The sequence below is a fragment of the Pelophylax lessonae genome (genome assembly GCF_965119305.1).
Source record: "Pelophylax lessonae genome assembly, chromosome: 2".
NCBI classification, from domain to species: domain Eukaryota; kingdom Metazoa; phylum Chordata; class Amphibia; order Anura; family Ranidae; genus Pelophylax; species Pelophylax lessonae.
This window is the reverse complement of record NC_138769.1, coordinates 160786388-160813375: the sequence shown is the minus strand read 5'-3', so window position 1 is coordinate 160813375 and position 26988 is coordinate 160786388. Positions and strand designations below refer to the sequence as shown.

Genomic DNA, 26988 nt, shown 5'->3' with positions numbered 1-26988 from the left:
TCACAGGCTGATTTGGATAAAGCTGCATAGGAGGTGAAGATGCTGAAGCAGACTCCCACCGGGGAGATGTTGAAGGTGTATGCCCTCTACAAGAAGGCCACTGGGGGAGATGTGAAAACAGCTTGGCTGGGAATGTTGGACCTCAAAGGAAATGCCAGGTGGGACGCTTGGGAGTCCAAGGAAGGGATCAGCCAGGAAGACACTCGGTCTCAGTACATCAAGCTGGTTGAAAAATTGAAGGTGAAGTACGGTTGCTGAGAAGAGGAAGTTGAATGATTTGTGTCATCTCTCCCCATGGCGTCCTTCTGTAAAGGTTTCTTATGTATCTTGGAATGGTCGTTGTTACTTTAAAAAAAAAAAATAATATCATACTCCCCTAGATGGCTGCAGCACTGATGCCAGCTGCAGTTGTCCCCTGCTAGCTCAACCCCAAGAACTGAGCGATCAAACACTGCTGATCTCTCAGTTCTCTCCTTCTGCTGTGAGCGGAGAGCAGTGACTGTCAGTCACCAGGTCGCTGCTCTACCCCTTCAGTGCTCACTGGAGTGCTGGGCTGTGGAGGGGCAGGAGGGTCTTGCTCAGGCTCTCAATGGCATGCTGGGAGGCTGAACCAGCTGCCAGTCCAGGCAGTCCAACTGTAATGTCAGGATGTTTCCTGAGCCTGGACCGGCTAAGGGGCTAAAGAGGGGTCGGGTGCATAACGCACTACACCCCTGTGATCCCAAGGAGAAGTACAGCCAAAATAGCTTTGGCTATACTTCTCCTTTAAGCATAAAAAATGGAACCTAAAGGCCCGTACACACGTACCGATCGTCGGCATACAAACGTCGGTGGACGAAGGATCTGCCGATTGTACGCGTGTTAGTATGGTGCCTCCGACAGATGTCTGCGCACAATCCGCGGACAAAAGTCTTTCGTGCAAACATGAAAATATTTGTATGCCGACACCAGAACGGACGATTGTTCGCCTGTCAGTACACAATTCGGCCGACAGACCGCAGATTTGCAAGACTGGGCATGCTCAGAAAATAGAAAACACAGGGAAAGTTAACCATTACATGACATCACTTCTGCAGTCGGCGGACAAAATTCTTGTGCTGTCCTTGTGCTGTCTTTGCACTTTTCAGCAGACACCGACATCCCGGGGAGAAAAGAGGAACATTTGTAAGCCGACCATCGGTACGTGTGTACGGGGCTTTAGAGCTGAGTAGTTTCAAGGTTCATCTGCTCCAGATTCTGGCTGTTCCAGTCTAATTAATTGTTTAATAAAATTAGAAGCATTACTTTGTTCCTTCCAAGTACTGTCCTCAACAGCTGCAGATATCAGTACTGTTTTGTGGTTTAACAGGTTGCCCCCTCTTGGAGAGGTAGTGAAATGTTTGCTGGATGCTCACGAATAGAAGACGTACGTGGGAAGGATGATGATATGCTGTTTTTTTTGGATTTCTATTTGACTGATACATCTGACACTTTGTTCACCACAACTCATGGCCAACCGTCTTCCTATCAATATCCAGATTTTGGTATGTGCTACTTTTGCCACTGAGTTCTGCTTACCTTGTTAGACTATTTGCACATATTGAAGAAAATCCTTTCTGGTCAGTGTCTTCTTTATTATTTAGTATATAAAGAGAGTAACCGCGCTAAGTGAAATAAAGCTGCAGCTTCAAGTGTGACAACACCCAAATCGAAAGTAAAATAAGCAAGCTGCGCTAAACATATATATAGGTGAAAATGATATCACCCGAACAATTATGGAAAATGTGAATAAAGTGTACAAAATAGTTATACAAAATAAGGATTTATAAAGTGAAATACATAAATCTCTAATTGATCTGGAAATTAAGTGAAAAGTTCATAAAGTATAATTGGTCCAAGAAGATCCCAAGGAATAGTAAATGCAGAATCCAATATTCACCAATTGTCTAGTGACCGCCACCAGTGGTATAAACTAGGGATGCACCGAATATTCGGCGGCCGAACATTATTCGGCCGAAAATAGAGAAAATGGCACTTTCGGTGTTTGGCCGAATAAATCAAAAGGCCGAATAATTTTGAGCCGAACAATGTCTCACCTTCCTCATTGCGGCTCGCGGTCCTCTATTATGATCTATGTAAAAAATGTCCTCTGCAGTAAGTAACCCTCTGATAATGTATGCAATGATCCTCTGTAGCTTCCGCCCTGACCGCTCACCTTCCTCATTGCGGCTCGCGGCTCCCTTCTCACACGCCGCCGGTGTCCTGTCCGGCCGCGAGTAGGGGGTGTGACGTCACGCGCGCGTCCCGCCCCCTGCTCCTGACTGGCGGCTCCTTCACACTAGGTCCACGCCCCGCCCCCCCTGTTCGCAGCTTTTGGCTCTGGCTGCAGTTGAGGTATGTGATGTGGAGCTGAGCACATTTGGGGGAGAAGAATACGGTAGCTGGCAGCTGCACAAGCATTAGTGTGCAGACTGCCATATGTTGTTGCCACTTGCCATGCTAATTATATTAGAGTGCCCTATAAAGTGCCCCTTGACATAAAATGTGGCCATCAGCGTGCCCCTTATTTTATGCTAAGGGACATGCTGATGAGCACATTTTATGTTAAGGGGCACTCTGATGGGCATATTTCATTTTAAGGGGCACGCTAATGGGCATATTTTATGTTAAGAGCAATGCTGATTTAAATGTTTTGTTTTGCCCATCAGAGTGCCCCCTAACATAAAATGTGCCCATCAGCGTGCCCCCTAACATAAAATGTGCCCATCAGCGTGCCCCCTAACATAAAATGTGCCCATCAGCGTGCCCCCTGACATAAAATGTGCCCATCAGAGTGCCCCCTAGCATAAAATGTGCCCATCAGCGTGCCCCTTATTTTATGCTAAGGGACATGCGGATGAGCATAAGAGACGCCAAGGGCAATCCAGGGATGGATCTTCACTACACCTCCAGACTTTATGAACTTTTCACTTAATTTATTTCCAGATCAATTAGAGATTTATGTATTTCACTTTATGAATACTTATTTTGTATAATTATTTTGTACACTATTCACATTTTCTATAATTGTTCGGGTTATATAATTTTCACCTATATACTCTATGTGTTTAGCGCAGCTTGCTTATTTAACTTTCTTCTTTATTATTGCCTGTTTGTGTAATGACAGTTTTTTTGTGGAAACATGTATCTTTGACATTCACCATCAGTCTGATCTGTTTGTCACAGTTATTTTAAAGCAGGACTTTTACCCATACCAACTTGATATGAAATAATGTCCTTTAGCAAGGAACACACATTCCACATTAATAATTATGCTATCAAAGATAGTGTGTGCTGTAAATTACCTCCAACATTGCTCCTGTTTCTTCTTGCTGGAGACTGCCATTTGCTGAAGCCAAGAGCCCCTGAAAAGCAGTAAATCATAAAGCGTAACTAAACCCATTGATTTACCAGTTTCAAAAAACAGGTACATTCCTGGAATGCCGGGATTGCTAACTGTTACATTGCTTGTGTCCTCAATCAAACTGTCAGACCATCAATTGGCTGAAGTCATAACTGATCACATGTGCAGCACCATGGCAATTGCAGATCAAACAGAAGCAGCTTCATTGGCTGTAAAGAATAAGAGGGTTTAATTCAATTTTAAGGCTGTCAGCAGATCGGCCTCCACAAACTCAGCAGTGCCTAAAAATGGAGAGCAACTGAGTATGTGCAGAGCAGAGTGAGACAATGTATTGCTGGATTTTAAACAGTATAGGCACTTATTTGTAATGTTATACATAGCTTTACCTGCAAAATGGGCCAGTCTGAATTTATTTAGCAGAATTACATTTTCTGACTAAAGGTCCACTTTATGCAGTACTCTTTTCTTGGTGCTAAAACTCACCCAATAACTAAAACGTTGGCACATTAATTGATGTAATACTGGGTTTTTTTTTAAGATTATTTATTATTACATTTATTTAAAACCTACAATTCTTGCTAAATGCTGTTCCTGGTAAGTTTTTAATTGTTGTAACAGGAAGTGAGGAGGAATTTCTTCAGCAGGGAAACCGACTGCAACAAAACACAATTTTCAGTAAAATGGGGAAGGGATTGTGAGCCACACCCCAAAAATTCATAGATGTAACCTTCTCTTATTATTATTTCCAGATCCTTGTAATGTTACTTCAATTACCCCTGCAAAACTTCCATTACTGTGAACGTTGTTGTTCTCAATATTATAAGTCGCTGTTCCCTGGATGCCAAATCTTTAAAAACAGATTTAAAAAAAAAAAATCCCTGGTTCCTGGCCCTTCGAGAGCTTGGCACTGTGGCCTCCATGGTGGTGTCACACAGCATTTTGTCAGAATATTCTCTTTTAGCCCCACGCATGAAGGCCACATTCTCAATTACATCTTTTTTTTTTTTGTATAATCAGTATTTATTAGAAATATTTGCAATAACAAAAACAGTAAGATACAGAAAACAAAAGGAAAACACAACATGAGGCAAATCAGAGCAATAAGCACATGGCTGAGCAATATGGTAGAAAGAAGAAAAGAAAAAACCCCAAAAAACAACAATGATAAAAGAGCAAACCAGTACGTCAAAAAGTGAGGCCAAGGGGACCAAGTCCAGCACGAACCTGTGTGGTAGCAGGGCTCCCCTGGGTCCGGGCATTCCGCCCCCTTTGACCCACCACTCCCCCTCAGATGAGGCAGGAGAGAGAGAGAGCCCTCACCCCCAAGTATCAAAACAGTCAGAAAAAAACAAAAACACGGACCGTCCAGGTCCACCACAACAGGGCGAGCGGCCACACAAACAAAAAAATAAAAATAAAGGGGGGGGGAGAATCTCTGCTGAAAAGCAAAAAGGATCAAGCAAACAAAGGGTGTCCACGCCCAGCTCCAGTGGCAACTAACACAGCAACATATGTGAATCCAGCTAAGGGAGGTGTGAGGCCTTCAGTACCCGCTGTTGGAACGAGGGGTTGGCCAAAGCCACGAGGGCCACATCCAGACTGGAGGACACCGGAAGCAAGTTGGGGGCGTAACGATGCCACTGCGACCAAGCTGCGTCAAATCAATCCCGGGTATCCCTACACGTAGCCATCCAGTCCTCAGCCTCCATAATCTCCTTTACCTTGCAAAGCCAATCCGCCTCGCTAGGGACACGGGGGAGTCTTCCAATGGATAGGAATGAGGCGCTTGGCAGCGTTAAGTAAGTTTGGGAGAGCACTCCCTTTATATCTTGGGATGGGCACAGGGGGGACGTGCAGGAGGAAGAGCTCCGGGGAGTCCGGCACATCCAGACCCAAGCCGTCTAGAATGTGTCTCTGCACCATCTCCTAAAAAGTCCTGATCAGGAGACATGTCCACCATATGTGAAGGAGTGTCCCCCTCTGCCCACAGCCCCTCCAGCAACCATCCGATACATCGGGGCAAAATCTAGCCACAGTTACTGGGACCCAGGTCCATCTCGTAAGCAATTTATAATTATTCTCCTGTGTCTTGGAGTCCACGGAGCTAGAGTGGGTCAATCGACACAGGCGTTGAAGATGCTCCGAGGAAAACTCAAGGTGCTGGTCCCGCTCCCATTCCCTAATAAAATATGGTTTAGGGGAAGGTTTGGCCGCTTCCAGCAGTTTATATAGGACTGAGATCAAATGCAGCTGCGAGTCACGGGCCGCCCATAAGCGTTCAAAGGCAGTGATCTCAGTTCTGATCTGGGCTGTCTGACGAACAGAGGCCACAAAATGGGTCAATTGGCTGTATCTCCAAAAATCAAAGGGAAAGCCACCATAGCGATCTCTCAGCGTAGCCAAGGGGACCAGTGCCTCAGCAGATAAGAAACGAGCCAAACTAACCTCACCATCCCGGGCCTAGGAGCAGAGAGTGGACAGTCAAAGGGGACACCCAGTGCGACCAGGCACTGGTTTAGGGGAAGGTTTGGCCGCTTCCAGCAGTTTATACAGGGCTGAGATCAAATGCAGCTGCGGGTCACGGGCCGCCCATAAGCGTTCAAAGGCAGTGAGCTCAGTTCTGATCTGGGCTGTCTGATGAACAGAGGCCACAAAATGGGTCAATTGGCTGTATCTCCAAAAATCAAAGGGAAAGCCACCATAGCGATCTCTCAGCGTAGCCAAGGGGACCAGTGCCCCAGCAGATAAGAAACGAGCCAAACTAACCTCGCCATCCCGGGCCTAGGAGCAGCGAGTGGACAGTCAAAGGGGACACCCAGTGCCACCAGGCACCTGTTCTCCGCCGGCACCCATGGGGCATAAGCCAGGTTGTGACCCGCGACCGTCTTCTCTAAGGTAACCCACATTTTTGATGAGGCCTGAAACCTCCAATCCAGCAGGCATTGAAGAGCTATATCCAGATAGTACTGCAGATTATCAGGCAGGCCAAGTCCACCATTGCCCTTGGACCTTTGTAGTAAGTTAACAGCTATTCAAGGTCTCTTACCCCCCCCCCCCCCCAAACAAAGTTAAGAAAGAGGCTCTTGAGTTCAATAAAGAAGCGTCTAGGAAGCGGCACAGGGATCATCTGCAGGAGAAACAGTACCTGGGGGAGGATTGTCATTTTAAGGATATTCGTGCAACCGACCCAGGTGAAAGAGGACCTATCCCAGGTATCAAGGTCTGTACGAATCAGTTGGAGGAGAGGGGCATAATTACATGCGTACAGGGAGTTCAGGGATCCAGTAAGTTGAATACCCAAGTATCTCTTGGAGGAAACCGTCCACGTGAAGGGAAAAGATGCCCGCAGCGCGGATGCCATAGGCGAAGGTATGGTGACTGGTAAGATTTCGGACTTGGTATAGTTAATCTTAAAGTTTGATACCTTACCATATGCCAAGAGTTCCGCCATCAGATTAGGCATCAAGATGACCGGGTCCACCCATCCTTTTATTTTTAAACATTTTCAGAAGGAAGCTAGCATACTGCAGCTATCCTATTTCTCTGAGTGCAAGGGTCTTTTAAAATTATGATAAAATAATATATAGAAATTTTTGGAAAAAATGTGTCTTATTTTTATCTGGGACTAACTGCGTTTTTGTGGACCATTGTTCATCAGGCTTTGTTTGTTTGTTTATTTGATTGTGTATTGAATACATTATCCTCATTATATAGATTACAATATTACACTTGTGAATCTCTGAGAAAAAAAAAATCAATTTCATAGTGCCAAATTTTTTTACAGATTATGTTGGGAACGCAGACATGATACAACCAGAGTTGGCAACATTACAGCCTAATCTGGATGACTTCATGGACATATCAGGTACATGATGAATTGTTTGTATTTTATTGCTTCAGCTTATTGGCTAGAGGAAAATAAACCGTGTAATAAGGTGATGTAATAATGGTTATGATTTCTAAATGTCATGAATTGAAGGTGGGTCTGTACAAATAATTAATTGATTGCCGTAGATAAAGTGTTTTGCTTACACCAGTATTTGAGCAGGAGGCAAACTGATGAATACACAGGTAAAATACAATATGAGAGTTGTTTCACCTTCCAAAAGTCCTTCAGATTCTGAGATGTAGACAACCCTGCCAGACATCATTGATATATTGGTGACCTCACTTTACTACAGCTCAGCAATACAGCTTAGCCACCATACTGCCTCCAGAGTGTGATTGGACAGTAAAGAGCAGCAGAAGACTAATCAGTTTATATCTTTGCTCTCTCCGACTATCAGTAGTTCCCCGTCAGTACATGTATACTGCAGCACACTTCATTGGCTCCTAGTGGGGCCTCTTCCTCTCCTAGTCTAATTGCTGTTTTACAGGGGGTTACAAGAAGCTAACCAAGTAAAGTACACTTAGGCCCCATTCACACTAGTGCGACTTGTCCCGCGATTTTGGACCGCAAAATCGCATGACAAGTCGTTTTCCATTATTTTCAATGAGCCCCATTCATATCAGTGCGTTTTGAAGTCGCACCGACTTCAAAAGTAGTTCCTGCACTACTTTGCCACGATTTTAATGCATTTTGAGGCATATAGCCTTGCCATTGCTTTCAAAATCGCGCCGCGAAATCGCGGCAAAATCGCAGTAAAATTGCGTCGCAATAGTGTGAAAGGGGCCTTACACTAGTTAAAAAATACATTTAATTAATATATATCTGCATTAATTGGAGTTTGTTTCATGTCTGCCTGGAGTTTGACAGAACAGATTAAGGAATAAAGGGTGGCAGTTGTGTAAGGATATAATGCCCATCTCCAAATGATCACCTTCAGGAAAATATTCTTTTAATTACATTTGTGTTGAAGCAGAGTATACAGAAGAAATTTGGAAGTGGGCAGGGAAAAACATCATCCTCTGGTTTTTAGAAATGAGCAGCAGCTTGTCAGGGATATGGTCACATTAACAAATTCCTCATAATAAAAGAGTCTGTGTATTTTTCTGGTAATGGTTAACTATTAGGATAAAAATAAATGCTTCCTACATCTATAATTTATTTATGTCCCAATCAGAGGTTAGTCTCAGAGACCAGTAGCTATAGCAATAGGGAGGCACCCACCAACCAGCTGGATAAGTACAGAAGCAGATAACCCTGGCAGATGACACGGACTCAGTTGGGGTGCGGAGTCTATGTACTAACCTGTATTCACCAGAACTCCTGATGGTGGACATGGATTTTGCTGCATATTAGTACCAGGTCACAGTCTTCATGATCGCCCCAGTAGGAGTTGAGCAAGCCAGGGATATAGCAGATATAGCAAGTAGGGATAAGCAGAAGCATAGTCCGTAAACAAGCCAAAGGTTGGTAATGAGTAGTTGTAGGTTTATATAAGGGAGAAGCATAGTCGAGAAACAAGCCAAAGCTTAGTAGCAAAGATAAGGATGGCAGCAGGACTAGCGCAAACAAGATACTGGCTGGAAGGAGCACAATAATCTGGCAAACAGGAAATGCAAAGGCATGGCTTTATTAGGAAGTTCATGGGAAGAGCAAAAAAGTTCAAGGTTCAAGACAAACCAGGTTTGAGGCAGGATCATTTAAGGAATTGTCCAGGGAACTGTCCAGCATTCCAGATGGCTTAGCAAGAAGAGACATTGCCAAACACAACAGAGTTTGCAGGTTCAGATTTGGGCCGTGAAAATTTAAGTGGGACCTTGCACCATCAGTGTGGAAACAGCAGATAAAATGAATAAATAAAAAAGGCAGTACAGGAAGTCCCTGTGTAACAAACATCCGACTTAAGGGGGGTACACACTATGAGAAAATCGCAGGAAAAATTCTGTAGGAGGCATGATCGTTCAGTTTTCATATAGTATGTACACAATTTTTGACATCCGATTCTGATTTTGCAAATAAAAATTTCTGAAGGGACAGGCTCCAAAATGTTTCTCGTACCTGAACAGAACGAACAATTTTTGTTTATTGTGTATCATTTTTGTATAGGAAAAATCAGAAACGAAAGACTGCACATGATCATAATCAAGAAAAAAAAGCCTTTGCCGTACGAAAATTTTTGTACGTTATTTCCTTCCTCTGTTCCGACTTGCTGTGAAACAAAGAGGAAAATTAACCGATCGTCCTGCCAATTTTCTGATAGTGCCTACCCCCCTTTACATAGGACTCATACTTAAAAACTGAGGGACATAACAGGAAGTGAGAGGAAATCTACCCCTAGGAAGGGAAATTCACTCCTGTAAGAGGCATCATGGGAAAAAGGTGTCTCCACTGAAGGTTTATCATCAATCCTTGTTTCCACGACAACCCAAAATTCTCAAAATCCAATTGTCATAAGGACAGAAAGTGAGGTGAACTCTTCTGAACAGGGGCACAGACAGTAAAACAAACATTACAGGGGTCTTAACCCTTTCCTATGCTATCCATAAAACTGATAAAAAATATTTTTGCCCTGGAGTTACACTTAAAAAATGTTCCAACTTACATACAAGTTCAACTTAAGAACAAACCTACAGAACAGATCTTGTTTGTAACACAACACGGGGACTGCCTGTAATTGGAAAAACTTCAGTGACTAGAAAAACATAGACCGTAGATATGGCAACAACGCCCTGCTTTAAGTTGACACATGGGATCAAGAATAAGTGTGAACAGTTTTTCTTTATAAACCATTAATGAGGAATGTACTTCACTTATACGTTCATTGAAGCTGAAAAAACTACTCTTTTAGTGGGGCTCCAACCACACTGCAAGGGCTAAAAGCTAATTGTTGTCTAGGGTCCCTTTAAAAAGCACTTTTTGCTTACTTTACCTTCATTTCTGTAGGCTTCCTCCTAAGTGACAAGTCCCCCTGAGGCATCTTCTCTTTGCCACTTTGTCCAGCAGTTACGCTCTAATGTCATCATTTACAATGCAGAACCAGCAGACCTGCATTGTAAGTGGGGACAAAAAGTGACCTCTCTCCCAACCCTGAGTGTCAGAGGGAAGAGAAGAGTGTTAGCTGAAAGGGGAGAAAGAGATAGAGTAAGTAAAAGTACTTTTAATGGTACCCTAGGCAAAATGAACAAGATAAGCATTTAACACTTGCAATGCAAGGAAGCCCCACTGCAAGGGTAGTTCAACTTTAACTGTATAGCAGTGACTGTACAATGACCACATCAGATATGACAGACAACTCTATTTTTTTCATCTATTGAAATTGCACATTTTGGAGAAACTACACAAGGCTCAGAGAAAGAGGATATGAGGAGCACGTGGGTCTGCAATGTGGAAGCTTTTCAGGAGAGGAAGAAAATATATCCCCTCCCTGCCAGACACCCCTTGCAGCCTCCCTCCCTTTTGTGCTGGATCTTTTCCACTTCAATGAAAGAAAAAATGCAAAGCTGATGCAATTATATCAGATGTTACATTGACTGCTTGCTTGTAACTGGTAGATTGCAGATCTTTTAAATCAATTTATTAATGGAACTTTGTAATTTCAATGAAAGCTTATACTTTTAAATATTTCTATATGTATTTATTATTATTATTTCAGGTACTTATATAGCGCTGTCAATTTACGCAGCGCTTTACATATACATTACACATTCACATCAGTCCCTGCCCTCAAGGAGTGTACAGTCTATTGGCGCTTTTCCACTGCATGGAACCGAACGGTTCGGCTCACTTTTGTGCTTTTTCACTGCTGGTACCGCATGGTACGGTGTAGGAACGGTTCGGTATGGTACGGTACGGCGACGCTTTTCCACTGCATGGAACCGAACGGTACGGCTCTCTAAAACAGTACCACCTCGATTGTGGTTCCAAGAGGTACCATACCGGTACCATATCCCACAATCCTTTGCATGCAGTCACTACTAGCCACTGATTGGTCAGAGAATCATTGTTATCCCACCCACTTAACTTTAGCTCTACTTTAGTGGAAAAGCAAACCGTACCGAACCGTTCCAACACCGTACCATGCGGTACCAGCAGTGGAAAAGCAAACCGGCCCAAGTAGGGCCGAGTAGAGCTGAGCCGGTACTTGCAGTGGAAAAGTGCCATAAGGTCCCTAACTCACATTCATACATAGTTTAAAACTTGTCTGTAGCTTACACTTTCAATGTAGACTGTCTACGTTGTTCTTGTTCTGCGTCGAGTGTTTAATACTGCCAAGCAGTATCATCCTTGAAGCCTATTTACATTTACAGTATATTTGCATATGACATGGGTTTAAAATCTGTAAAGCAGCATTTTTTTTAGCAGGAGGAAATTATGATTTGTTAGATACAAAATATGACAGGTCTATGATGTTATGGTGTATATTTCACCTTTGAGGGACTTTTGTGTTACTAGCTTTCTAGATCTTGTAATATGTTCTTTTTTAATGTTTGAGTTGCATCTTCTTCTACATTGATGTAACCACCATTTAGGATGGTAACTCTGTTACAGTAATATTTATAGAATTTATAAGAAATTTGTCTCTGGGAGTTCAGTTATACATCAGTAACTCAGCCTCACAGATGTGTATTGTTAAACTGCACAACAGACCCATTACAACAGGTCCTCCGTTAGAAATTCTTTGAAGATCCTGGCTAGTTATGTTTTATGATGCCTCTGCATTCATTCTAAGTGGACTGTTTTTTCTAAAATGTGCTATCGTACTTGGCTTCCTAAGCAGATAGGAGATATTATTCTGACTGTCTTGTTACCAAATTATGCATTTTGTGAGAGGCATGGTGTTCAACCCCACTTCTCCCACTATCGTCATATCCAGAATAGAGGAATATGTGCTTGTATTCCTGCCCTAGGGAGGCCATTATGGGTCCCCCCATAGATACTGTGAGCATACCCATCCTAGGATAAGAATTGTGTTTCTCACAGGATTACATGTGAAAATAAAGGGAAAAAAAGCTTAAAAGTGGAAATAAATGCAACCATTCACATTGTAAAGCGCTGCGCAAACTGTTGGCGCTATATAAATCCTGTATAATAATAATAACCATTACATCTCAGGAATGGTAAGCTGCAATATATATTTTTTGGGGGAGGGGGTTAAATATATATTAAGAGAAGATTGGCCAAAGCTTTTTTGGCCATACTTCTCTTCTGTATCTCAGGAGTGCACGTATTCTTGCTCTCCTGTGACCCAGAATCTGCCGATGTCTCTGTCTGATGTCACATAGCCGTGCCAGGCTCTAAAAGGATCAACCTAGATGACTGACCACCAGCTAGTTCAGCTTCTCAGCATGTTGCTGAGAGCCTAAGCCAGCCACTCCCACCCACTCTCCTGCCTCGCATTCTAGTGATCGCTGGAGGGGTAGAGCAGAGAGCGATGATTGACAGTCGCCACTCTCTGTCCAAAGCAGACCAAAAACTGAACGATCAACTGTCATGTGATCGCTCAGTTCTCAAGCTTACAGACAGCAGGCGACAGCTGCAGCATCGGACTGATGCTGCAGTTGGGTGGTGAGTATGAGTTTTTTTTTTTATTGCTCCCACATAATCCACAGTAGAGGGCAACATTCCCTAGGGGGCAGGAATTGTTGCAGTATCTTTTGTCATGTATTCAGTAATTTTTTTTTTATACATGAATGTACAGTATATGGCCTTTCTTAAAGCACATCAATGGCATCCAGGGGTAATTTTCTGAATGCAGTAAGGCAACAGCTGCAGGGTTGCATATAAGCATCATTGCAAAATCAAACATTGTAGAGAGACAGAAGGCAGCATAAACACCAAGAAAACTTTTGCCAGCAAACCTGTTAGGGTAGTACAGTAAAACCAATACTTAGATAAACACTTGGGTATATTAAGCTTTAAATACTGTTTTCTCTTACGTCCTCCGACAGTCGCCGCCTCTTCATATTCGTCACATATGGGGTATTAGACTTTGCTCCGAAGGAGTAGCTAGGCAACAGAATATGTTAACAATAAAGCTTTAACATATCCCACCCTCAAGGGGTGGTCCCCTCAGTCAATACCCTCCTACTTCCTGCAACCATATCTCAGTTTTAATGTCTAGCTTGTCAGGAGTGGCTGGCTCTCTCTGTGCTGGGACTTTTTGTCCCAGACTCTTTCTTCTTTTTAATATTTTGTTTGAGTTTTCTCTCTACCTTTACTTAGCTGTTATTTTTGTCAGCATTAGTTAGTTCTTCGGACGATGAGGATATTGTTTTGCCTTCGTTGTGCACGAAGCCTAAACATCCAAAGGAGGTGAGATTGCACTCTCTGGATGTTGTTCGGGCGATAAGGGTTTACCTTAAATCGACTGAGTCTTTTCGTAGGACGGACTCCTTGTTTGTTCTTCCAGAGGGTCCTCGGAAGGGCATGGCGGCTTCGGCCTCTACCATCGCCAAATGGATCAGGCAGACCATTGAACAGGCCTATGCTTTGCAGGGGAAGGTTCCCCCTGTACCTGTGAAGGCGCACTCTACTAGATCTCTGAGTACGTCTTGGGCCTGCCGTCATGGGGCTTCTGTAGCCCAGGTGTGTAAGGCGGCGACTTGGTCGACCGTGCACACTTTCACGAAATTCTACAAAGTAGATGTTCAGGCATCGGCGGATGCTTCCTTTGGCCGCAAGGTTCTTAGTGCGGCTGTTCCATAGGGTCCCTTGTTGGGGACTCCTGGCTGTTGGGATAGTTTTTTGTATCCCCTGGTTTTTTTGTCTTTTCCTGGGTTGTTGCTCCTGTTGAGCACTTATTTTTGCTGTTGCCCAGCTGGTTTCCTTCCTTTGGTAAGGTTCCTTTCTTTGATGTGGAGACTGCGTTGCCTTTCGGCGCGGATGCGTTTCCCACCCCTCATGTTTGCACTGCTTTGGGACGTCCCCATATGTGTCGAATATGAAGAGGCGGCGACTGTCGGAGGACGTAAGAGAAAACGGAATTTTTGTAAAATCTTACCTGTAAAATTCCTTTCTCTGAGTCCTCCGACAGTCGCCGCCCCCGCCCCTCTTTGGGGTTTGAATGTATACTCTACTGCTATTCCACTAAAACTGAGATATGGTTGCAGGAAGTAGGAGGGTATTGACTGAGGGGACCACCCCTTGAGGGTGGCATATGTTAAAGCTTTATTGTTAACATATTCTGTTGCCTAGCTACTCCTTCGGAGCAAAGTCTAATACCCCATATGTGACGAATATGAAGAGGCGGCGACTGTCGGAGGACTCAGAGAAAGGAATTTTACAGGTAAGATTTTACAAAAATTCCGTTTTTTTTTTTCATGGATGTCAGTAAATATTTGCCTTTCTATACAAGGGCAAAACTACTTTTCGTCTTTGAGTGCTTCCCATTCTAAAGGTATTTCTCCAAAGTTTATGAAGTACCAAAAAAAATCACATTTAACAACATTCGTGTCCTGTTTTTAAACTAAAGGGGTTACTAACTTCACTCACGTGTGTTTGCCAATACTTTTTTCATTCAAACTCTTTCGATCAATTCTTATTTTTCTTATTTTAATTCCTTATTTAGAAGAAACAGTATAATAAGTAATTTTAACACATACATATCAGCATGGAGTTAAGCAAATATTGAACACAAAAACATAAAGTCAAATACAAGTAAATCGAAGGCATTGGGCACTAGTTTAGACAGCATTTGATACATGTATTCAGCAGAGCTTCCTGTACACACCGCTGGTGTGTAGTATTTCCTCATATGTTTTGCAATGTAAAGAGAAAGGCAACACTAAACCCCAGTGGAAAAAATTAAAAGTGGGAGGAGATGGGTGACATGAGGGATAAACACAGGGAAAGAGGAAAATTACAGAAAACAAAACAAAAGTGGCAGGCTGTGGGAAGAATGAAGGAGGGTGCGGGGAGGGGGGGAGTGGTGTAGGGGGGTTGAGAAACCCACCCATTCTTTGGCCTGACACCCTGAGGAACCATTCACCTCCAAGAACTGAAAAGAGTGCCGCGAGTAAAGTTTGATCTTTATAAAAGAAATAGAGAGTCCAAAATGTCTTGCTCCCTTAGCACTATGGTTAGCTTTTCCATTTCTTGGATCTCATAAATTCAAGCAAGCCAGTCAGTTTTATTAGGAGGCACGGTACTTTTTCAGACATTTCAGTCTTTTTCAGACAGGCTTTTGCTGAACATGTTTTAGTAATGCATATTAGTACCTTTTATTTGAGAGTAGTGTATCATGTAAAAAACTGGCACTTTGGGGCATTCCCAGAAAGACCCCTCAGAATTCAGGCACCGCCAGCAGGGACCTGGAGAACCATGCGATGGAGCACTTCTGGCATCCTATACCATCTTGTGAGAAGTTTGTATGCTTCCTTCTGGCACCTACTGGCCAGAGAGGCCTTATGGGCAAATAGTAGAATTCTTTCCTTCTGCATTTGAGAGAAAGCCGTATTCAGGCCCTGCTTCCAATGCTGTAGAAAGGGGAGCTCTTGTGGTGCATTCAGAGCTATCAAAGAAGCATAACAATGAGCTAACGAATGCCAGAGGGGTTCCCCTGCCAGACATCTGTGCTTGAACGAGGATGGCTCCCTCACTGTATCTGACTCCGTAGGTAGGGAATGCAAGTATGCACTCAATTGTGGCTGTCTGAGAAAATCTAGTTCTTGCGGAAAAGCTAGCTCGACCTCATGATTCGTCATCAGATGGTGATTTCTGGAAAAGTGTAATATTCTGTAAAAGTAAAAAGAAATGCGGGTCATGAAGTCCAGGTTGAAACTCAGTCGTACCCAATATAGGATATGGTGAGATAGTAGATCTTTTAAAAATTGTCATCTGAAGAGTGGCTTTCACAAGTGGGTTTTGCTTAATTAGTGTTGGTAGCGATCTCTTCAGATGCCATGGAAGTGATAGTCGTCTGCTCCTTGTGAACCCATAACTTTTTGTTGTGTGTTATGCATCAGTGGACCACCCTCGCCAGGTGGGAGGCTTCTTGAGATCCCGTTACCCCCCTTACCTTGGGCAGGGAAATAATGGATTTCCAGAGCCAATTAGGGGTGGTTAATGTCATGGACCCCCTGAAACCCACCCATGGACCACTTACTGGTCTAAAGTTTTTTTTTTTGGGCAGCTTAACTCACTATGCTCCCTACTCCCAGTACTGCCTCAGCAGCCTTCAATTCTTCTAATACTTGATGTAAACACACAGGACAAGCCCGGAGTAGGGGGCTTCTACTGTAAACTTTGAGGATGAATTATTTTAAATGATAAATCAAGGAACAAGGCGCTACAGTATTTGACAGAACAAATGTCTAGATCAAGTCCAATAACCAAATGCTTTCTGGTTGCCTGCATGTTTTCTTTGACTTATTGTGAATGAGGTAGGACTTGGATATATCTCACATGACCTAACAACTTCAAACTATTGTCTTGCTGGATTGTGTTCTGTTTTTTCTTAATTCCTAATAATAGACATTTAAAACAAAGAGCACTGGAGAAATTTACGTTTCATTTCTGATAATATCTTTAACACCTCCACTTTTGTTTTATATTTTAATTATCTTCAGAACCTTGTTATGTCAGTCCTGTTTTTAAAATTCTTTGATATAGCAGCTCCTCAGTGTCAAGGTATATGCAGACAAGCTGTGATTACCCCAGACACTTGTAAAGATCGAAAGTGTAAAGAAATGAGGAACCACCTGCAGTAAGAGGACTGAATGAGATGGTTGAAAGTGTGACACTGACACTGGACGAGAGAGAGTAAAAGAAGGAAGAATATAGAGAGCACTACACACACAGAGGATAAAGGGGAAAGGATTGTCTCGCTGATAGATGGCTGGTCTTCAAAAATGGCCCTTAGATCTAGCTTTTGGGGCCACAGGTATGCTGACTTTGTAACATTCCTAGAACAGTTATTTTTACTGTAGCTTTTTTGATTAGTTCTCATTTCGATATTTTATTACACATATTTCACAGCAACACTTTAAATATTTTTAGATATGTAGTGAATTTTTGTTCAGCTTTGTTTTAATTTATCACAGGATACATTCTTTCTGATAACCAGGATTTTTAGTAATTGAGTACTGTAGTTTTCATACCGGTATATTGACAAGTCTAAAAGAATGTCTGCTAAAACTCAAGATTACATTCGTAAACTGTTTTCACAAAGTCAGTGCTCATATTTACCGAATTGGTGACGCTACGGAAATTTTTAGCAGTGCTAGTTATAAAGACCTTAGATCAAACTTTATTACAGAAGACATAAAACCTAATTTATCCAGTTGCACAGGATACCAAAGTGCATTGCGATAAATGCAAAAAACGGGTGCACAGCTCATGTAGTGGAAGCATTGCCCAAGATAGACAAAATGCCCCTACTCTGGAGACTAATTTACTAGAGAGAAGTTCTTCAGTTGCTTTGGGGTTTATTTACTAAAGCTAAAGAGGTCAAAATCAGTCACAATTTTGCAAAGAAACCAATCAGCTTCTAACCTTAGCTTGTTAAGGCATAGCAAAAAAAAAACCTGGAACCAGATTGGTTTATCTGCAGAATTGTGACTAATTTTGCCCTCTCTAGCTTTGGTAAATAAACCCCTTTATGTCTACCATAGCGAAGTACCTGTCTCGCAGTGTTCTAATTTGCTCCCTCATCGTATTTCTTTTGATTCTTTGTTGTTGTTTGTCTTTTTTGTTTCAAATTCTGTTTCTTTAAGACCGCATTCACACTGAAGCGGCACGACTTCTGCACGACTTCGGGGGCGACCTGTGAAGTCCCGTGCACTTGCACGGACTTAATATAATGAATAGTAAAGAAAGAATTCCGCGCAAATGGATCTGCTTGTGTGGTTGGCTGCAGCCTACCCCAAAAATATAGTGAAACTATATCTGAATATGAAAAAGATATTAGGGTAATTGGCGCTGCCAAATAATGAAGAAAAGTATAAAGGTGTGTCTCATAGATCTAGATGTATATAGGTGGTCAGAAAAAATTATTGCTATAAGTAATGGTCCCTATAATATAACCAATGGTCCTAGTGATATGCCACAATAAGTATTAAAGATAACAATAAATAAATTAATAATATTATATAATTTTTCTGACCACCTATATACATCTAGATCTATGAGACACACCTTTTTAATATAATGAATGTCTATGCAAGTCGCTCCGAGGTCCCCCTAAAGTAGTACAGGACCCTTTTTCTAAGTAGGAGCGACTTGTGTCGCTCCTATTAGAACGGGTCCTGTAGCACTGCATGGGCCGCGAGGGACCGCGACTTGTCAGGCTGATAGTGGTAGTGGTAGTGTGAATGGAGCCTCAACCTCACAACCATGTTCCATTATTATGGGTAATTGTATTAGTATCTTTATTTGTATTATTACCATTTTTTTTTTTTATACAATAGTTTGAATAGGTACTTGTAATATTGGTCAGTCACAATCACTTTAAAATATTTACCTTCATAAAATGCTTAATCATTTTAGATTTCAATATTTTTATTGAGGTTAGAAGATACAATAATAGAAAATGCAGCAAATAAAACAGCAATGGTTTCTCAGGTCATCATCGTAAAAAAGATATATGGGTCCCTCAATACAGCTAACAATAGCAAGTCAAACAACCATCAGAGAAAAGGAACCATAACATAGAAGTATCCTCAGACAAAGACTGTGACATGGGAGGAAAGGGTTCAACCCTTATGAGATGCCGAATCGTTTTATCACTCATTTACCATACACTCCTATGGAAAATCTATTGCTCTCGATCCTTCTCACTCGGCACTATTTTTTATATAAAAAATGGCCCTTACCAATAGAGTGAGTGCATGAAGCAAGGAAGGGGCTGAAGGAGGTTGGAGGGAACCAGCAGTACTTTGATTAAAAAAAAAAAAATGATGACAACATTATTTTCTAAAGGAAAACACAGCAATTGTTTATGATACAAAATGCTTTAACAAACTAAATGCTACCTAGTCAGATCCACTTAAAGAAATATAAAAGTACCCCGGTCTGGCCCTCAGTAGAACCATATTTATCCATTTATTTGGGCAGTGGTGGCTTCACTCTATACCAGCCTTTCTCAACTAGGGTTCCTCCAGAGTTTCCTAGGGGTTCCTTGACCAATGAGCACTATCTGACTCACATATATAACCACTGAGACCCATTATCTTTGGCTACAATATATGTAAGGGGGCCATTCTAACCACAAAAGTAAGGAGCATTTTTTTCAAAGACTGCCAATGTAAGGGAAATTGAGAGTGATTTACTAAAGGTTTTGAGAATAGTCACACAATAAACTGTAAATTTTCACTTGAATTATCAAGCCATGTGCAGGTGTAATTAAGTACACAGAAATTTCCTTAATACGCGCTTGTATAAATAAAGTGAATCTTAATTTATTTTAGTGTTTGAATATTCTTAAATCCTTTGGTATGTCAGCCCTATTCTTTCTAAAAACTACCAATGTAAGAAGCGTTCTTTCCACTGTCCACCAGTGTTAGGAGTTCCTTCTCCCTCTGACTACCAGTGTAAGGCTGTCCTTCTCCCAGTGGCCATCTATGTAGAGTGGCCCTTCTCTCAATGACCACCAGTATAAGGGGCCCTTCTCCACAGACCAATTATGTGTGGGACCACTACAATTTACACTGTCAGCATTTCATTTCTGTCAATTATTGTTTGTTTTTGTTATTACTGAAACTAATTTTGTCATATAGAGCAGTCCCAAGTGTCAGATGCACTAAGTACCTCACATGTATTTTTTTCTATTTATTCTTCTATTTCAACCTGCTGTTTATGTACTGTGATGTGTAGATATGATTAGCAGGGGTTCTGTGAAATCTGAAAGTTATTTCAAGAAATATATTTATCTACAGTGCCTTTGCGAAAGTATTCAGCCCCCTTGAACTTTGCGACCTTTTGCCACATTTCAGGCTTCAAACATAAAGATATAAAACTGTAATTTTTTGTGAAGAATCAACAACAAGTGGGACACAATCATGAAGTGGAACGAAATTTATTGGATATTTCAAACTTTTGTAACCACTTAAGCCCCGGAGGATTTGGCTGCTAAGCGACCAGGGGGTATTTTGCGATTCGGCACTGCGTGACTTTAAAGGACAATTGCGCGGTCGTGCGACGCTGTACCTAAACGAATTTGGCGTCCTTTTTTTCCCACAAACAGAGCTTTCTTTTGGTTTTTTTTTTTTCTTTTGATCACCTGTGCGATTTTTTGATCACGCGCTATAAACAAAAAAAGAGCGTCAATTTTGCAAAAATAGCAATATTTTTCCCTTTTTTTTATATGAAATTCCCCCAAAAAAAAATGTAAAAATCAAAATTTTTTAACATTTTCGGCCAATTTGTTTTATGCTACCTATGTTTGGTAAAAAAAATCGCAAAAAGCGTATTTTGATTGGTTTGCGCAAAAGTTATTGCGTTTACTAACTAAGGGAAAGATTTTTGTCATTTTTGTTGTTTTTTTTTTAACGCGTAATGGCGGCGATCTGCGATTTTTTTTGCGGTACTGCGACATTGCGGCGGACAGATCGGACCCTTGACTGACATTTTTGACACTTTTGGGGTTACCAGTGACATTTCTACAGTAATCAGTGCTATATATATGCACTGTTACTGTAAAAATACACTGGTAGTGAAGGGGTTAACTTTATTTGAGAGGGAGAGGCTGTGTGTGTCCCTAGGGGCGTGATTCTAACTGTGATTGGCTGTGGCTTCAGCTGTATGCAGAGTGATCAACGGATCTACATAGTAGATCCATATGATCAGCTCTCATACAGAGGGGAGAATGACAGGCAGCTTGTTTACACAAGCTGCCTGACTTTCTCCCTCTCCCCCGCCGATCGCAGAGTGGCCGGCGGACATCGGGTCCGCCGGTCACACGCGCGGGGGGGGTCCGTGACCACGCGGGAGCGCGAGCGCGCCTCCGGTGGCGCGCGCTCGCTCCCTAGACCCTCACAAGCTAGTGATGTAGCCCTACGTCACTTTGCCTGTGAGGGGCTGACCGCCGACGTAGATAGTCGTGCGGCGGTCGGCAAGTGGTTAACAAATAAAAAACTGAAAAATTGGGCGTGCAAAATTATTCAGCCCCCTTAAGTTAATACATTGTAGCGCCACCTTTTGCTGGGATTACAGCTGTAAGTCGCTTGGGGTATGTCTCTATCAGTTTTGCACATCGAGAGATTGAAATTTTTGCCCATTCCTCCTTGCAAAACAGCTCAGTGAGGTTGGATGGAGAGCGTTTGTGAACAGCAGTTTTCAGTTCTTTAAACAGATTCGTCAAGTTCCTCCACCGCAAACTCACTCATCCATGTCTTTATGGACCTTGCTTGTGGACAGGTATGCAGTCATGTTGGAACAGGAAGGGGCTATCCCTAACTTGAGAGCATAAAATTGTCCAAAATGTCTTGGCATGCTGACGCCTTAACAGTTCCCATCACTGGAATTAAGGGGCCATGCCCAACCCCTGAAAAACAACCCCACACAGAAACCCCCACTCCACTAAATGATTTTGGATCATAGCAAGGTCCATATAGCCATAGATGAGTCAGTTTGAGGTGGAGGAACTTGATTGGCCTGCACAGAGTCCTGACCTCAACCCAATAGTACACCCTTGGAATGAATTAGAGCAGAGACTGTGAGCCAGGCCTCCGTGTCCAACATCAGTGCCTGACCTCACAAATGTTCTGTAAGAATGGTCAAACATTCCCATAAACACACTCCTAACCCTTGTGGACAGCCTTCCCAGAAGAGTTGAAGAGTTAAAGCTGTTATAGCTGCAAAGGGTGGGCCAACTCAATATTGAACCCTATAGACTAAGACTGGGATGCCATTAAAGTTCATGTTAACCCCTTCCGTACCGCGTCATGTCAAATGACGTCGGCACAAATCCTTTCTCGATCCGGGCGGACGTCATATGACGGCGCCCGGATCTCCCCGCTACTGCGCGCCCCCGGGGGTGAGGCTCGTCCCTCGGACTGAGCCCAACCCCGATCAAGGTAAACAGCCAATGAAATTGGCTGTTTACCACGTGATCGGCTGTGTCAATCACAGCCGATCACATGAGCGGCTCCAGCGCGAGCCGCTCGTTCCTTCCTTAATGCGCGCCCCCGGGGGCGCGCAGCGCGGCGATCGGGGACGAGGCTCGTCCCTCGGACAGAGTCGATCCCCGATCTAGGTAAAGAGCCAATGAAATTGGCTCTTTACCACGTGACCGGCTGTGTCCAATCACAGCCGGTCACAAATGTCATCAGAGAACACGGTAACTAGCTGTCACCGTGTTCTCCTCCTCACACACTGATCCTGTGTGAGGAGGAGATTGTGGTAACAGCTAGTTACCAACTACAGTGCACCCCAAACACACTGATTGCCCCCCCCCCCAATAAAGAGCACCTGTCACTAGCCCATCAAAGTACCCGAGTACCTGTCATCAGCCCATCAGGTACTCTGATGACAGGTACTCGGGTACTCTGATGGGCTGATGACAGGTACTCGGGTACTCTGATGACAGGTACTCAGGTACTCTGATGATAGGTACTCGGGTACTCTGATGACAGGTACTCGGGTACTCTGATGACAGGTACTCGGGTACTCTGATGACAGGTACTCTGATGGGCTGGTGACAGGTACTCGGGTACTCTGATGATGGGTACTCGGGTACTCTGATGACAGGTACTCGGGTACTCTGATGACAGGTACTCGGGTACGCTGATGACAGGTACTCGGGTACGCTGATGACGGGTACTCGGATACTCTGATGACGGGTACTCGGATACTCTGATGACGGGTACTCGGGTACTCTGATGACAGGTACTCGGGTACTCTGATGACAGGTACTCGGGTACTCTGATGACAGGTACTCGGGTACTCTGACGACAGGTACTCTGGTACTTTGAGTACCCGTCATCGGAGTACCCGAGTACCTGTCACCTACCCATCAGAGTACCCAAGTACCTGTCACCTACCCAACAGAGTACCCGAGTACCTTCCACCTGCTCATCAGAGTACCTGACACCTGAAGTACCCGAGTACTTGCCACCTGCTCATCATTACCCATCACTACTCATCAGTACTCATCAGTACCCATCAGTACCTATCACCTATTAGTATCAGTACTGATCATCCGTACCCATCATCAGTACAGTATCAGTATCACCTATCAGTATCAGTACTACTCATCAGTACCTATCACCTGCCTGTCACCTGCCCATAAGAGTACCCGAGTACCTGTCACCTGCCTATCGGAGTACTCGAGTACCTGCCACTTGCTCATCAGTACCAGAGTACCTGTCACCTGCCCAGCAAAGTACCCGAGTACCTGTCACCCTTCATACATCCACCATGTCCAAGTCCAAAAAGGTTTATATACGTCGTCCGTTTAAACCTAAATACCGGTGTTATGGCAGCAGATAGCTGCCACAACCCTGGTATTTTTTTAAACGGTGGACGGTTGGCTTTCCGATAAGGGTGGTCCCAGCGGCGGATTCGCCGCGGGATCACCCTTCCGGGGTGGCGGAAGAGGTGCCCCCCCCCCCCTCCCGCTGCATTCTGGTCCTTTTCCCCGTTTACCGGACCCGCCGGCAGCGGGGAAAACGATCCGGTCCCAGATCCTCACAGACAGGATGTCGAGTGAGGGCAAGCTTGCCCTCACTTGACTCTATGGTCTTGGAGGACCGGAGCTACGGCAAACGTCATTGCCTAGCAACCAGTTTAAAGGTCCCTTTTTTTTTTTCATTTTATTTAATTTTTTTTTAATTTTTTTTTTTTTATTTTATCTATCTTTTAGTGTACTTGTGAGATCTGAGGACTTTTTGACCCCAGATCTCACAAAAAAGAGGTCCTGTCGTGCCTTTTTCTATTACAAGTAATGTTTACATTTCTTGTAATAGAAATAAAAATGATCAATTTTTTTTTTTTTAAAAAAAACAGTGTAAAAATAAAAAATAATAAATAAAATAAATAGTAAAAAAAAAAAAAAAAAAAATTAAAGCGCCCTGTCCCCGCGAGCTCGCGCGCAGAAGCGAACGCATACGGAAACCCCGCCCACATATGTAAACAGTGTTCAAACTACACATGTGAGGTATCGTCGCGATCGTTAGAGCAAGAGCAATAATTTGAGCCCTAGACCTCCTCTGTAACTCTAAGATAGCAACCTGTAGAAATTTTTAAAATGTCGCCTATGGGGATTTTTAAGTACCAAAGTTTGTCACCATTCTGTGAGCGTGCGCAATTTTGAAGCATGACATGTTGGGTATCTATTTACTCGGCGTAACATTATCTTTCACATTATGGAAAACAATTGGGCTAACTTTACTGTTTTCTTATTTTTTAATTAAAAAAAGTGATTTTTTTCTCAAAAAATTGCGTTTGGAAGACCGCTGCGCAAATACGGTGTGATAAAAAATATTGCAATAATCTCCATTTTATTCTCTAGGGTCTCTGCTAAAAAAAAATATATAATGTTTTGGGGTTCTAAGTAGTTTTCTAGCAAAAACAACTGATTTTAGCTTGTAAACACCAAATGTCAAAAATAGGCCTAGGCAAGTGGCTGGGATGCATGATGATGCTCCTTGGATGTTTAGGCCCCTCTATATGGCTAGGCTGTAAAAAAGTCTCACACATGTGGTATTGCCATACTCAGGAGGAGTGGCAGAATGTATTTTGGGGTGTCATTTTTGCTATGTACATGCTATGTGTTAGGAATATTCTATAAATTTACAACTTTGTGTAAAAAAAAAAGTTTTTATTTTTTTCCCACATTTTCCAAAAACTTGTGGAAAAAAATGACATGTTCAAAGGACCCATAATGCCTCATAGAATATACGTTGGAGTGTTTGCTTTCCAAAATGGGGTCATTTTGTGGACTTTTCCATTGTATTGGTGCTCTAGGGCCTTGAAAAGTGTGATAGGTAGTAAGAAAGTTTTATGTGTATTTATTTACTAAAACGCCTTATGGTGCTACTTGGACGTGGAGTCTCTTTTTGTGGCCAGGCTGTGTAAAAGTCTCACACATGTGGTATCACCATACTCAGAAGGAGTAGCAGAATGAATTTTGGGGTGTCATTTTTGCTGTGTACATGCTATGTGTTAGAAATAGCTTATAAATTGACAACGTTTTGGGAAAAAAAAAGAAAAAAAAATGTTTTCTTCATTTTCCCAAGAATTGTGGGAAAAAAATTATAACTTCAAAAAACTCACCATGCCTCTTACTAAATACCTTGGACTGTCTACTTTACAAAAAAGGGTCATTTGGGGGGTATTTGTACTGTCCTGACATTTCAGGGCCTCAAGAAAGGAGATAGGCCATCAGTACATCTGGTGTGATCAATTTTCAGTAATTGGTACCATAGCTTCTAGACTCAATAACTTTCACACAGACTAAATAATATACACTAATTTGGGTTAATTTTACCAGAGATATGTAGCAGTATAAATTTTGGCCCAAATGTATGAAGAAAAATTAATTTTTTGCAAAATTTTATAATAGAAACTAAAAAAAAGTGTTTTTTTTGCAAAATTTTTGCTCTTTTTTTGCTTATATCACGGAAAAAAAAAACCCCAGTTGTGATCAAATACCACCAAAAGAAAGCTCTATTTGTGTGAAAAAAATGATAAAAATTTTGTTTGGTTACAGTGTAGCATGACTGAGCAATTGTCATTCAAAGTGTGAGAGTGCTGAAAGCTGAAAATTGGTCTGGGCAGGAAGGGGGTCTAACTGCTCTGTATGGAAGCGGTTAATGTACGTGCAGGCGTCCCAATACTTTTCACAATATAGTGTATGTATAATATATATATATATATATATATATATATACTAGAGCTGCATGGTTAATCTTTAAAAACTTGCGATTCAACCCCCCTCACGATTTTAATCCGGCATTTCCACGATTCATGTAAAAAGTGCAGAGCAGTTCCGTGCTCACAGCTGTCAAAGAAAAAAAAAAACGGCAAAGGTTATCGCAACATTGCTCAGCACTGAGAGATAAAAAGAAACATTGTATCATTTGGTTCTTTTAGATCAAAGGGATTAACTTCGGTCTGAAAGTTAGGTCAATTATAAATTTGTTGCTTACAATTAAAAATCAGTATTTTTTGCTGGAAAATTACTTAGAACCCCCAAATATTATATTTATATATATATATATATATATATATATATATATATATATATATATATATATATATATATATATATATTTTAGCAGAGACCCTAGAGAATAAAATGGCGGTCGTTGCAATATTTTATGTCACACTGTATTTGCGCATCGGCTTTATAAGCACACTTGTTTGGGAAAAAATAAATTTCAATGAATTAAAAAAAATAAAATAAAACGTAAAGTTAGCCCAATTTTTTTTTATGATCTTTATTCTAAAAAAAGTTGTGATTCTCATTTTAACAAAAATGTGCAGTTGATGCTTTTAACATTTTTATTTAATTCGAGAACACATGATATATGAATTTTGAAGCATTTCTGATTTATAAAATAAACTAATATTTTTTGTTTCATCAGTGTAAAATTTTTGTTCAGTTGCAGTAATGAACATAGCAGAATGAAGGCAGAGAAATAAGTGGTCCAGAGTCTTTTTATTCTGTCTTTTTTTAATCAAATGATTTAACTTAGGTATGATATTAAACATATCTGTAGATTCTGCAAATATATAGTCCACAGTCATTTAAAGTTATGGCATGTCCATATGTATTTTCTAA

At 42.0% G+C, this 26988-nt stretch overlaps 1 protein-coding gene across 1 annotated transcript in view; it reads left to right on the top strand.

Annotated features, from left to right (window-relative positions):
* The window catches only part of MLXIPL (MLX interacting protein like), a 236477-nt gene that overhangs the window by 146241 nt on the left and 63248 nt on the right, over positions 1-26988 (top strand). The window contains exons 6-7 of the mRNA XM_082246020.1: positions 1349-1523; positions 7167-7247. Coding sequence (XP_082102146.1) covers positions 1349-1523; positions 7167-7247 — 256 coding nt within the window. The remainder of the gene's footprint in view (positions 1-1348; positions 1524-7166; positions 7248-26988) is intronic.